The sequence below is a fragment of the Culex quinquefasciatus genome, chromosome 2 (assembly GCF_015732765.1).
Source record: "Culex quinquefasciatus strain JHB chromosome 2, VPISU_Cqui_1.0_pri_paternal, whole genome shotgun sequence".
Classification (NCBI taxonomy): Eukaryota; Metazoa; Arthropoda; class Insecta; order Diptera; family Culicidae; genus Culex; species Culex quinquefasciatus.
In genome coordinates, this window is record NC_051862.1 from 187,982,148 (window position 1) to 187,997,009 (window position 14,862).

A 14,862-nucleotide genomic window follows, 5' to 3' on the forward strand; every position below is an offset into this window, starting at 1 on the left:
TAGGAATAAGCTTGAGGTAGCAAATAAGAAAACTGCAGGAGGGGTCCAAAACATGGTTCCAAGATATTTTTTCAATCTTATTCTATCATTCTTAAGAACCACAAAAAAAAATCTTCAAAAACATTCTGTGTCATTTGAGGATAAAACATAAAACAGGCATCTAAATTAACATTGTTTTTTACTGGGTAGGTCTGAAAATCGATGCTTCACTGTACTTCTGTTGAATTCATTCATACTCACACTGCCTTACACTCACGCTGCATCGTTTCTGTTGTGCATCTCTTTCACACAACGAAAGTGCTCGCTCCACTCGTCCCACTCACACCAGCTCAAACGCTGCGCGGTCGTTAACCAAGGCACGCAACTGTATTGGTGTCATCCGTCAAGCTCGTTCGCCACGCGCGCTCTCGTTCATCGCCGTTTCATTCACAAAGGTGCACTTGTCAAAATCGGTCCACGTTGCTGTGTTGTTTCCCGCGAATCTCATTCATAAATAGAACCAGTGAAAATGTCCGTATTTTGGTGTGGCTTCCACTACGCTACGCTGCAGGTGAACGGCCAGCGATTCATCGGTCCGCCGGAGCTCGTCCCGGAACCGTCCTACCGGTTCGAGCTGTTTGTGAAAAACTTGCCGCGGCACCTTTTCGAAAGGGACCTGGTTCCGCTGTTTAGCAGTGCCGGCTTCGTTTACCAGATCCGGCTGCTAATGTGCTTCACCGGGTTGAACCGCGGAATCGCCTACGTCCGGTACACGAACGAGCAGGACTTCCAGCGGGCCGTCACGATCTTCCACGAGTTGCAGTTGACGCCGCGGTTCCTGCTGTACGCATGCCGGAGCCTGAACCTGAGCAAGCTGGTCATGCTCGACATCGATCCGACCATCGACAACTTTATCATCCGGGAGGTGATTCGCGAAGTTTGCGGCGGAGAATGCGTAAGTGTTTTTTTGTTTGACCATAACCTAGAAACATTTCAAAACTAACGCGTGCTAACTCCTTAATCCGGTAGGTGTTCTTCGGGATCCGGAACTGCAAGGAGGGCAAAAAGTTCGTCATCATCCAGTTCAAGTGCCACTACGAGACGGCCCTGTCCCGGCGCAAGCTGATTCCGGTGTGTGCCCGGTTCGGAGAAACGTGCTACCTGAAGTGGTACGCGAAGCGCTAGGCGGCCGGAACGAGCCCCCCGGATGCCGGATAGGAAGCGCAGATGAACTCGAAAAGAACTGGCACGTAATTGTATAAAGCTGACCCCTTTTGTATCGTTTTGGTGTTATTTTAAGTTGAAACGTTTTCTTTGTCGCGTTTTAGTTTTTTGGGTTCAGTTCTCTTTTTTCTTTACCTTTTGATGTTATTCTAAGTTTAAACTACTTGGTATTATTTATTTATATATTTATTACAAAACATGGATCAAATTGACACTGTATGGAAGAGAAACATATATTCTACCGTTTTATATCAAAATGTTATAAATAAAAGCTTGAAATGTTATTCAGTTAAGATGTTGTTTTGTTTACTTAATCGAATTGAGAATGAATTGTGACATACTTGGAAGAGGGTTCGAGGATTTGGTCATTCTCAGGAGACTATCCATAAACCACGTGGACACCTTGGGAAAAAGGGGGGGGGGGGTCGATTGTTCACGCTCCATACAAAATAGATTTTATTTGTATTGAAACTGACCACGATGGAGGGGGGGGGGGGTGTCCAAAAGAGTGTTCACACGGAGGGGCAGTGCGATTCCTTTAATTTTCTGGTTTTTTACTAAGACGTTTTTTAGGCTCTGCATAACATCGGGCGTCCTATTTTACACAACAGTCCGATTGACACTAAATTTCTATCTCTTCTATGGAGTGCTCAAAAATCCGAAAAATCGTATTTTTCATTTAAAAAAAAGTTTAAAAAAATATTTAGAAACGTCTCAGTAACTTAAGACTCAGATAATGAATCCGAATTACATTTTTTCGATATTTTGTGACGGAGGAGCGGTACGACCCGCTCACTTTTTAACACTCGCAAAAAGACATGATTTTCAATAAGGCCGTTGCACATATTTTTCAAAGTTTCAAGGTCGGCCATTCAGGGAGCAAACCATTTTTTTTAAACTTCTGAATTTAATTAAAACTTAAGAGCGAGTCCACGAGCAAAGCATACCCATCTCGCATCGACCTCACCAATCTGCCTGAAATTTTCAGGGGTTGTTTGTACATATAAAACTAGCATCTGGCCAAAATATGAGCACTCTAGGTCAACGGGAAGTGGGGCAAATCGGGACACAAAGTTTGAAGGTTCAAAAACGTCAAAAATCGTAAAAAAGCTGTAACTTGGGCAAAATTCAATTTAATTTAAAAAATCAAAATGCATCTGAAAGGGCTTAAAAAATGCAACAAAATGCAGGATAGAGCACCCCGATTGGTTAAATCTAAAGGGAGTTATTGACATTTTAGTGAAAAAATAGCATAATTTTCAAACTCAAATAAAAAAGTGTTCCATCTAGATATCAACTCGGTTCGACCTGCAGCTTGTAGGGGACATCTGGGACTACCATCTGAGACTGAGAACGCTTTGGGTAAGGCAGTTTAACATATTAAATAGACACTTTTACTTTTAGTGAATTTTTTGGTTGTAAATTTTTGCTCGGGGGACCCCTTAGATCCCATTTTCTGATGATAATTTTATCATATTCGTGTTCCTGAGACAATTTCACAATAGAAACATGCATAAAAATGTTTGTTTTCATCCATTTTAACCCTTTAAAAAATGAAAGTTAAAAAAAATCTTCGATTCACATTTATTGAAATTCAAGTTCGTTTCCAAGGATACTAGATGACACCAGAAAAAAGCAGCATCTCAATTTTTTTAACTTTCATTTTTAAAGGGTTAAAATGGATGAAAATAAACATTTTTATGCATGTTTCTATTGTGAAATTGTCTCAGGAACACGAATATGATAAAATTATCATCAGAAAATAGGATCTAAGGGTCCCCGAGCAAAAATTTACATCCAAAATTCACTAAAAGTAAAAGTATCTATTTAATATGTTAAACTGCCTTACCCAAAGCGTTCTCAGTTTCAGATGGTAGTCCCAGATGTCCCCTACAAGCTGCAGGTCGAACCGAGTTGATATCTGGATGGAACACTTTTTATTTGAGTTTGAAAATTGTGCTATTTTTCACTAAAATGTCAATAACTCCCTTTAGATTTAACCAATCGGGGTGCTCTATCCTGCATTTTGTTGCATTTTTAAGCCCTTTCAGATGCATTTTGAATTTTTAAATTAAATTGAATTTTGCCCAAGTTACAGCCTTTTACGATTTTGACGTTTTGAACCTTCAAACTTTGTGTCCCGATTTGCCCCACTTCCCGTTGACCTAGAGTGCTCATATTTTGGCCAGATGCTAGTTTTATATGTACAAACAACCCCTGAAAATTTCAGGCAGATTGGTGAGGTCCAAACGACGTCCCATACAAAGGGGTATGCCCTGTTCGTGGACTCGCTCTTAAATTTAATCAACTGAAAACCAGTTAAAATGTATTTTCCTGCGTTTATAATCACATTTAGCATGTTTGAACTCCTCTGAAAACATTTTAAATTTTCATGAAATAAAAGCATTTTAAAACAATTTTTTCGTCTAAATGTTCTAAACTAGGCTTAAATTTCAATTTTTGTATTTTTTATGTTTTTGTCCCTCCCACCCCCACCTTCCCCTACCCACGACTTTAGTCAGAGCCGAGCAACATAAACTTCAAAATATATTTGCACCTGCCTAATTTTAAGTTTAAAATGTTGAAAAATTCTCGTTAGATTTTAGGTTGGTCTGGTATCCGAGATATATATTTTTTTAATATAAATGTTTTTTTGAAAAAAATAATGGAAAGTTGTCAAACAAAATATTTGTTTGAAAATATAAATATATTTGGAAAAGATAAGGACAAATTAAAAAAATCTCAAAAGGTTATTATTGAATTCAATATCACAATCTACAAAATTAAAAAGAAAACATTTCATAAATATTTTTAAGCGATTTTGTTAATATAACGACATTTTGTGAAAAAAACTATTACAATTAGAATATTAACTGTAATGGTATAAATCATGCAATTCTTAATGAAAGATTTGTTCCCTCTCGCTTCAGAAATTCCACAAAAAAGCAGGAAGCTGCACAATTATTCGAATTTTGTGTCCACAGATCGGAAGAAGACATTAAAGGAAAAGTATATTTTCTTAAAGATCATATATAAAGCAACGCAGTTGGGGGGAGGAAGGGCCGTCGGATGCCGTGTTACGCTCCATATTTTTTTTTACGAGAACTGCATAAAATGACGTTCTTCTTAACATAACTATTAGGCCAAATTGCACTTGCGACAAGATAGCACGAAAACAAAAAAAGCGTTCTTCATTTTTTATCTTTTCAATACATATCTTCAAAAGTTATCAATTCTCCCCAAGTGGGGAGATTTAATGAAATTCCAATTTTCGTATTTTTTTTATTGGACTTAATTTTTGTTGTGGGCTTTCTCCAGGTGCAGAATAGTGGTTTGCAAAGTGGTCTCAATTTAGAACTGTCAAAGCGGAACCAATTTACTGTTTGCAAAATGCTCCCAAGAAGTGGCAAGTATTGTGATTGTTCTATAGTTTATTTTGTTTTGTCATCACATGGAAAACAAAAAAAGCCTCTTTTGGCCTCCCATCGTTTAGTCTACTTAGAAAAAAAAAAGCGCGAAGCACTTAATTTTTCAGCGAAAACTTTAATATTAACAGATCCAAAATGTTTAAAAACAATTCACTTCAGCAGCAAAAAATATGTCACGCTTGAGCTTGAACACAGTCTTCTACTTTGTTTATGTTTACAGCTGTAGTGCAGCTGTATACGTGGGGAGCAGTGGGGAGCTTTCGAAAATCACGTTACGCATTCTGTCTTTTCAGCACCCATGGCTTCCCCATGACCAATTAATTCTTCCCATAAAAGACTTCATGCAATGTTGGCAGCTTTCAATAAAAATATCAAATGTTCGAAAATAAGTATCTTGAGATGAGATCTGATAGATTTGATACTTTCGGCAATAAAAAATAGGAGAATAAAATAGAATATAATCAATAAAAAATATGAAATATTATTACAATTTTTTTTACTGTAAAAATTAAATCAAATCAAAACTAAATGTATTTTAAAATATTTGCATCGGCCTTCCAACATATTTAATCAAAAGAAAGTAATTTAATAATATTAACCTCAGAATTCTCTCAAAACCCGGATATGGCTTTTATTTTTTTGGCTGAAACTCTGTTGTAACTTGCCTCAATTCCAAAGAAACTTTGTTTCGTCAGGGGGTTGTTCTTACAAAAATGCAATGAGTTTGGTATTCAAAAAGCGTGATTTAGCATTTCATTTTCTGATTACTTTTGGTCTGCGAAGAGGTTGATAGTACAGTTAAACCTCGCATAGTGCGCAGGCGTTACGCTTTGTATATCTTCGATTACTCTGAAACGACATAATATTTTTGCAATATTTTTCAAGCTGATTGTAGATTGAAACAAGACGACCAAGTTGCTTAAAAAAGATTGCAAAAATATTATGTCTTTTCAGAGTAATCCAAGAAATACAAAGCGTAACGCCTGCGCACTATGCAAGGTTTAACTGTGTTGTTTATGGATAACACAGAAATAAAGCTTCATTTTTGAAAAAAAAAAACATATTTGTGATTTACCTTTCAGAATCATGTTTATTTCACAGCTTCGATCTATTTTTTGGTAAAAATGTTATGAAACTGCCCTTGGATTTCTATAGTTGAAAATGTATTTATATGGTTTTGAGTAAATTGATTTTAGTTCTATTTTATCATTATAAACATTAAACTTTAATCAAATTCGGTTGGCTATTAAGATTTCATCCTTTTTTTCAAAGGTTGAATGAACTTTTCTGGAGTTTTTTTTTTTGAAAAGGACCAATAAGGGACCATCCATAAACCACGTGGACACTTTAGGGGGGGGGGGGGTATGGCGATTGTCCACGCTCCATACAAAAAAGATTTTTTTGTATGGACAATTGTCCACGAAGGGGGGGGGGGTTGAGAATCCCAAAAAAGTGTCCACGTGGTTTATGGATGGTCCCTAAACCAAATTTTCAGTTTTTGCTTTTTGGGTGTTTTTCAATACCCCTGACTCAAGGCGGTTCTAAAAACACCCAAAAAGCAAAAACTGGAAATTTGGTTTATTGGACCTTTTCAAAAAAAAACTCCAGTTTTGATCTATCTGAAACGAATGGAAAACTTAAGACAAGCCAACCCCTCATTCCATCCCTTCCCAGGAAGATGGCATTTCACTCGGAAGCTAAAAGCTATAATCTGCACAGGTCTGGCTTTTAAAATTACCATTCCTCCTTTCGTCGTTCCCCTTCCACTCGGCACAAAGCTCTTTGTTTTTGATAAATGGTTACATTATAATAATTGAACGCTTTAAAGGCAGACCTTCGTCGTCGTCGTCGTCGTACCTGCCAACGCTGATGATGGCTTCTGAATGGATGCTGTCATTTTGGGTAAAACAGGGATTAATGTCAATCAAAGTGTTTTCCTTGGCGAATGGTGAGGCGAGACTTGAGGAACTTTGAAGATTTGTTTAATATTGCCTATTTATCGAAATTTTGTCATAAAAGGTTGTTTTTAAAAGGATCAAATAAGTTTGAGCCATAATTAATTCGTCAATCTCCAGATTGAATCTCCCACCAACAGTCAATAATGCACTCGACCAAGGAAGGCAGGTGGTCATGTTGGTCTAGAGTGATTTATGCCATCCTTGCAGAACATCAAGATAACGACCGGTGACAGAGTGTCAGGCGGTGGAGCAAGTTCCTTCCTCTTCTAGAGAAACGAACGTGTCCATCGCCCTTGTCATGCTACCATATACCAAGATTGTCGAGCTGCGATAAGATTCTTGGTGGTTTGAGCTCGGTTTTTTTTCTCTCTCTTTTCCAGATTATCATCATCAAGAACATCCTGTGCACGACGACCTGGGGTCGTTCCGAGGAGCACACAGTCTTCACTTATGGCGTTGCCATTTGGCGGAGGAAAGTACACCGCTTAGTAATATTACTAAGTGCCTCATCATGACACGAATTATGATCTCCGAGATAACATAGTGTTATGAGTGTTTGAAGGAAGTTTTCAAGATTGGTTGTTCATTTTGTACAATTTCCTTTTCAACGGGTTTTTAAATGTATAAATTGCTCTAGAATAACAAGAGTTATGGAAAGCAGCTGTATGCAAAATTTATTCCTACAATTTCCATAATTGAATGTAATTGCAAAGCTCCAATTTGTCATCAAAACCAATTTTTCATTTCATCAATTAATCTCAACTGCAACCCCCCCTCAAAACTCACCCCCTCAAAACGCCCCACAACCGAATCGAAAACACAGGTTTGATGTAATTTGTTTTATGACAACACATGCGACATGCAATTCATCAAATTCAACTAGATCATAAATTTTAAAACAAACCTCCCCCCACCCATTCCATCAACAAAAACACCAACCCCCTTCGGCCATTGTCGTCGTTTCATTCGTTCATTCATTTGTTGTGCCACCCCCACCACTCGCTCTCGTCACAAAGCCCCAGGGGGACGACACTTTCCAATCGTTCGCGACTCTCGATGGTGGTTGATGGCGTCGCGGTGGACACGTTCCTGTATCGCGGGGGAAGGACGACACCTCCTTCATGTAGTCGTCGAATTCCAAAACATCCGGCAATTGATTGAGAGGAGGGTTGAATGAGGGGAGAAAAGGGCTCTTGAAGCAAAAAATCATCCCCCTAGGCGGATTGAACGGAAAGGAAAATGATTTGTTAATTTTGTTTAGATACAATTAAATTTCAAAAGAACAGATTATCAGTAATAGGGTATATGACCCTATTTTGGACCTACTATGCAAAGCGTCAACATATTTCGCATTGTTCTCAGGAACGGTCTAACTAATTTGGCTGGTTTTAGGATTGTTTTGTGCCTTAATTTATGCTTAACAAAGTGTACTATTGAAATTTGGAAATAATTTAACCATTTCATTGTAATAAGCATTTCAAGTAAAACATTTTTTGGATGCTTTTTGGACTTATTGAATGTATTTTGGAGACATCGCTGAACCTATTTTGGACCTACCTGATTGGTTGAAATTTTGACAACCTCGAATTGCGGCGTGCGGCGCCAACACGCACACTTACAGAAACTCGGTTGGATAAACCAAAGGGCCTATCCACGATTATACTTTGGAAAATATTTATTTCAGAAATTTCAATAATTATGATAAAACAATGGATTTGAATTTGAAAACGTGTTTTAATTATATTGAATGGAAACTCGCGCATCTTTAGCAGGTCTCTGTCCTATTTACAATTTGCGTATTCTTACGACCTAATTGTTCAAGCATTAGAACATAAAAGACAACCCGTTATTAGTCGCAATAAAAACACCTTAACTTAAAATTAAATGAATGACAGAGATACATTCACAATACATAACAAATTACAATGAAAAAATGTTCTAAATTTTACGCAGAGCTTAAACATTATATTTACTTCGAACTTACCATCACTTAGATTGCTGATATAATTTTTAAGAAAATCGTTTATTTCAATATTTAGTTAACTAAGTTTATAAGCTTTTTAACCTTATACATATAAGTTTTAGGTGAAATTGTTGAAAATTCAGAACTTTGCCTGAAATTCGTTGAAACTAGTTTTGTTTATTAAATTATAGTTTTATATTACATGTTTAACTGATTTTAAAGAACGAATCAAAAGTCTTCACATTTTATATGAAATTTGTTTTACTGAAAATGCCTTTAAATTAGGAGATTTTTTTTAATTATGTTTCAAAAACATATAATATTTAATGAGACTTATTATTAACAAACTTATTTTACCTTTTCCTAATACAAGATTGTCTGAAGAATCCGAAAATGCATTCCGTTTTATGATTCAAAATTATGTTCATTGAGAAAATCATGACACTTTGAGAAGATTAAAATAATAATATTTATCAACATTTTATTAATTATAGTTAACTAACTTTTTAAACCATTAAAAATCTCATGAAAAGTTCTTCATGCGGTACTTTGAGCACTTCTCTACCACGGTCAGTATGATTCCATACCATTCCGTACGTATTTAATTTGTACTCTTCATTTTGCGGAAAAATCTCAAACCTATCAAAGTCACTCAGATTTACGGTAATCAGATATGTCTCAAATCATAAAATTCATAAAGTTTACATCGCACCTCTTTAACAAATTTTTTTTTTTCGATGATTTTTATTTTTCTAGCTGGTTCGATTGTGTTTTTAACATGATTGATACGGTAATTTTTTTTCATATGAATATTTTTCTGATTAGTTTGCAATACGTCGTAACAGCCATCACGATCTCCGACACTTATTTGATTTTTTTCTCTGAATCAAACCAAATTTTGTTTGTTCTCCAGTAAAGAGCATTTAAAAGACGTGCAGATGACAATTCAAAGCATTGAAAAAAAAGATTTGTTTATAACTAGCGCTTAGGATCTTTTCAAAACTAACTCAAGATATTTTAAATTTAATTCATACGACTTTTTCAAAAACCTTTCGTAAGCAATGTTGACAGCTCCTGTCACGGTGACAGCTGACGATTTAATGAACTAGACCCTTTAGGTTTTTCAATCGTTTCCCCTTCAATTCCAACAGGGTAGCCAGTTTGCATTTTTTGAAGCAACAATTAAAAATATATGCAGCTAAATTGGTGATAATGATGTTACGACAAAAATAAGTCAACATCAGTATAAATTTTGGGATACTTTGCAATCGGTCCTAACAATCATCTAAATCTCTATCATCAATTTGCCATTTTATCGTTTAAAAAACATATTTTCGTTGTTGCTGTTAATCATTTGCTTTTTAAAACTTAGATTTCTTTCAAATAATTACAGTAAAGAAATTCAATTCAAAACATTAAATTAAAAATTATCAATGAATTTCAATGAAATATCGAAATAAATTGATAAACTAAACTGGCAACACCTTGTTATACATGTATTGGTGATAGCCTTGAACCGACGGCAAAGTAGGTCCAAAAACTGATCCAACGCGACTGATTTGAAAAAATATTTTGAATTGAGTTTTTTTCGATAATAGAATAGTTATTTCAATGGTTTAGTGATGAAAAACATAAAAGAATTGAATAAACAACAGTTACATGGCTCGGAAACTGGACGAAATTGCTTGGTGTCAGTGCAAAACAGAAAAAAACATCAAGGTGTCGCGAGCCAAATCTGATAAGCAACGAGGCTGGAATTTTTGGACCTAATCTATGTGTAAGGAAAATGGTAGGAAATACGAATGGCATTGGAAAAAGTGGCTGAAAAAGCGGAAATAATCAAAAATGTTAACATTTTTGGAAGAGGTAAGCTACAAAACGATCCTGCTTACACTTTCTGTTGGTTGGATTCAGTGTTTTCGTACTTTAAAAGCCTGAACTACCTCGATTAATAAAAATAGGTCCAAAATAGGTACTAGGTCCAAAATAGGGTCATATACCCTATAAAGAAAATGAAAATAATCATAGGTTCAATATAATTGGGGGCTTTCCGCAAATGACGTACCAATTTTTACCAAATAAAAGGACTTTCGAAGAAAAAAAGTTTGGATTTTCAAAAATCTAGCTTACCATTTCAAAAAGTCGTATGACATTTTTTATAGGATTCCTAACTCAATTTGGATTTTGAAATGTGATTGTTTTTGAAAATCAAATCTGTGTTTTTCGCCACGCCGTGCACAAGAATGGTAAAATGAAGAAAACGAGAAAAAAAATCATGTTCAAATCAATAATAAAAAACATCAAAATTTCAGCGGTGACCTATACTTTCAGGATACTTAAAAAATCGTAATTGATGTAACTTTAATGGTACCCATTAAAGTATATGTCATCGCTAAAGGGAGTATTTTTGAGTACCGTAAACCGGGATGACATTTATGTAGCCGGGGTGAGATTGGCAGGTAAAGATTTGTTTGCAAAATGAAAAATACGAATTTAAAAAAACGGAACAATATGGAATCATACTAAGCTTGATAGAAAATGTTCAAAGCACCTCAAAAATTGGGGTTCAAAAAGTGTTAAATAGTTCACGAATCAAGTTAACTATAATTATGAAAACGTTGATAAATAGGGTAATTGCAATACTCTCAAAGTATCATGATTTTCTCAATGAAAATAAGTTCGAACCGGGAAATAAACTCCATTTTCCGATTCTCTTGATAATTTTACACTAAAAATAGTTAAAATAGGTAGATCCACATTTTACGGTACGGTTTACTGTCGTTAAAGCTGTCTGAGGTCCAAAAATTCAAAACTTTTGTAATGATTTCCATTTAAACGCATAAAAAAAAAATTTCAGAATATTCCATACAACTATAAGTGTTGTACATTTATTTTATGAAAAAAAGTAATTTTAAGGAAACAAATGTCATTTTTCTTTTTTGTTTTTTTGAGAACTTGCAGGAGAAACCAAACCTTTCAATAATAGTATATGGGCAAAAACTCACATTCATTTTTCAAATAACTTTAAAAATTGGTCGTTTCCATATTTATCACGATCTAAAAAAAGATTAGAAATAAAATATATCAATTTTCTTTTTATGAAAGTGATGAAAATGAGGAAAATAAAGGTTTTCTTGGAAACTATGGATTTAAATTTCAGTGTTAGGAATTTAAAAAGTCAGAATTAAAAAAAAAAACACTCCTATTTTTCCTAAAAGTTTCCATAAACTGCCTTTTAATAAAAAAAAAAACATTGTGAAAAAAAAAAAGTTTTAAAGATTTTTATGGTTTTAAGAAAAAAGTACTATACTTTGAATTCGAAATTTTTAACAAGTATTTTAATACAATAGAAACTAAAATCAAAGAAGATTCATTTGCTCCCATTGTTTTGGAAATTTTTTAAAAAGCAAATATAGATCGTCACTTGAACGAACATTTTCACTGTATAAATGACATTTTTAATCTTTACAGTTTTTTTTTTTTTTCATTAAAACAATGTACTAAATTTATAAAATTATTATAAAAATAAATTTATCATTGAAACAAATGCTAAAAATAGTTTTGCATCATGACAATTGAAAGAAATAAACGATTCAAAATGTATTTAAAATAAACAATCAGTAATTGTGATTTATTCGATTATTCTTTTTTTATTTGTTGGCCCACTTATTATTTGGTATACATTTGAGAAGGGTTTGGGGTTAAGACAAAACATTGAATAAAATTGATTTTGCCCTTATTTTGTTTTTTTTTATTGGTAGACAATTATTAACAACAATAAAATATATATATGTGATGTTAAAGTTCAAAATCGCTTTTGTTCATCTAACACAAATGTTTGAGTTATATCTAGTTAAATTTCAATTTGATATCATAAAAAATACTTTGAATTTAATTTTATAGACTTACACAAAAATGGTAATATTCATCAAGGAATGATGACAGATTTTGCGTCCAAAAAAATGTGTAATATTGCACCAAGAACTGGTGAATTCTCATCAGGTTCACTTTTTTACACATTTTTATGTAATGTTACTCAAAAAATAGGTAGCATTGAACCTTCCGAAATTCAACATTTTTTCTGTGTATTTGAAAATGAATCTCTGTTGGCACAAATGAAACATGCTGGTTGAAATATTTTAACTTTTTTTAATTAGTTGTATTCAAGCATTTTCCGTGCTAAAACCCCTCAAATTGGTGCAGCAATTTGCCAGCCAACTCTGTCTGACTGACTGGGATCCGAGTTGCTGCAGGTGTGGTGGTGTGCTGAGGTAATGAAATTAATTAGAGCAATAAATTTTAGACACCAAGGTGCACACAAAAAACTCCTCCTCCTTCCTCCCCCAATCCTCCAGGCAAAGCAACAAAACAACAATGTCACGTGGTTGAGATGAAAAATTAAAACCAACTCCCGGAAGCTCTGCGGGGACTGCTGCTGCTGCTGAGCCACTGAGTGATTGTAAACTGTTTGCCAGCAGCAGCAGCTGTCGAGGGCAGGTGCGGTTTTCGAAATGGTGGTGGGAGGTTGTAAATGACGCCTGGAGAGATTTTTGTTTGCCGAAAAGGATGGTTAAAGTTTTGAGGTTGCCGCCGCGGAAATGACGACCGTTAGCAGCTGCTTCGGTGGGCTCTCGAGCAATTATGGTGGAATTGGGTAATAAATTCTGTTTTAATGTGTCCGGTGGAAATTTGAGAGATTTTTTACCGGAAATCCGATGAAGAGCATCACAAAAAAATGAAAAGAAAAGCAGGTGCAAAAGTCCAAAGGAAAACTTCATATCACTGACCCAAATTGAAATTTCATGGATATTATAAATCTTGCGACGACCTTCCCCACCATCGAAGATCGAACGCCGAAACGTGGGCTCATTTTTATCCTGTTCGATGTAGGCCATTAGAGCAACAGCTGCAGCACCTTCGACAGGTCATTAGTGTTCTGATTTTCCACCTGGGCAACTTTTCGGTAGTCCGATTTTTGGCACCAATTTTCCTCCTCGTTTCACCCGGTAGAGCCATATGGGAAGGGGAGGCAGGTATATCAAAAGAGTCATCGAGATTTTCGTTTTCTGGAACTTGCTCGAGCTTGCTGGAAGAAGGCTGCTCTCACAGGCAGGTGCTAAAAGAAAAGTTGAATAGTGGAGTAGAGAAAGAAGCAAAAAGGTTGAACCACATTATAAAAGTTGTAGGGGGAAAAGGAGGCAAGTTGAAATATTGATCGAAATTTTAGGATACTACACAGATTCACAAGAGGAATTAAAAACTTAACAAAAAAGAAGAAATGAGTTAAAGAAGAAATGAGTTAATAAAAAAAGAAGAAATGAAGAAATGAAGAAATGAAGAAATGAAGAAATGAAGAAATGAAGAAATGAAGAAATGAAGAAATGAAGAAATGAAGAAATGAAGAAATGAAGAAATGAAGAAATGAAGAAATGAAGAAATGAAGAAATGAAGAAATGAAGAAATGAAGAAATGAAGAAATGAAGAAATGAAGAAATGAAGAAATGAAGAAATGAAGAAATGAAGAAATGAAGAAATGAAGAAATGAAGAAATGAAGAAATGAAGAAATGAAGAAATGAAGAAATGAAGAAATGAAGAAATGAAGAAATGAAGAAATGAAGAAATGAAGAAATGAAGAAATGAAGAAATGAAGAAATGAAGAAATGAAGAAATGAAGAAATGAAGAAATGAAGAAATGAAGAAATGAAGAAATGAAGAAATGAAGAAATGAAGAAATGAAGAAATGAAGAAATGAAGAAATGAAGAAATGAAGAAATGAAGAAATGAAGAAATGAAGAAATGAAGAAATGAAGAAATGAAGAAATGAAGAAATGAAGAAATGAAGAAATGAAGAAATGAAGAAATGAAGAAATGAAGAAATGAAGAAATGAAGAAATGAAGAAATGAAGAAATGAAAAAATGAAGAAATGAAGAAATGAAACCTATGAGTTATGGGTTTCCTATGAAGATAGGACCTTTTGAATATTTAATCGAGAAATGACGAAATGGTGAAATGACGAATTGACGAAATGACGAAATGACGAAATGACCAAATGACGAAATGACGAAATGAACAAATGAAGAAATTAAGAAAGGTATAAATACAAACCAAGGGCTGATTTTCTTAAACCAAAAAGTCATCACAATATAAAGATGAATGAGGTAAATTTAAAGTGGGAGGATCAAGTAAAATATCTTGGACTTGGTTTTGACAAAAACCTTACTTACAAGGATCACATTGAAAGTATCCAGGTTAAATGTAACAAATATATTAAATGTTTGTATCCACTTAAAAACAGGAATTCTAGACTT

At 34.6% G+C, this 14,862-nt stretch overlaps 1 protein-coding gene across 1 annotated transcript; it reads left to right on the forward strand.

The window, feature by feature from the left end:
* The first annotated feature begins 330 nt into the window (after positions 1–330).
* Positions 331–1,424, forward strand: LOC119765017 (probable RNA-binding protein 46). Its single transcript, XM_038256253.1, has 2 exons — positions 331–934; positions 1,009–1,424. The coding sequence occupies exons 1-2, from the start codon at positions 509–511 to the stop codon at positions 1,162–1,164; spliced, it is 582 nt and encodes a 193-aa protein (XP_038112181.1). The 5' UTR covers positions 331–508; the 3' UTR covers positions 1,165–1,424.
* Positions 1,425–14,862: the final 13,438 nt, after the last annotated feature.

Excerpts from the sequence above, each read along its gene's own strand:
- LOC119765017 (XM_038256253.1), top strand. The coding sequence starts at position 509 with ATGTCCGTATTTTGGTGTGGCTTCCACTACGCTACGCTGCAGGTGAAC. Across the intron at positions 935-1,008 it reads AAGTTTGCGGCGGAGAATGC|GTGTTCTTCGGGATCCGGAA; the intron begins GTAAGTGTTTTT and ends TTAATCCGGTAG.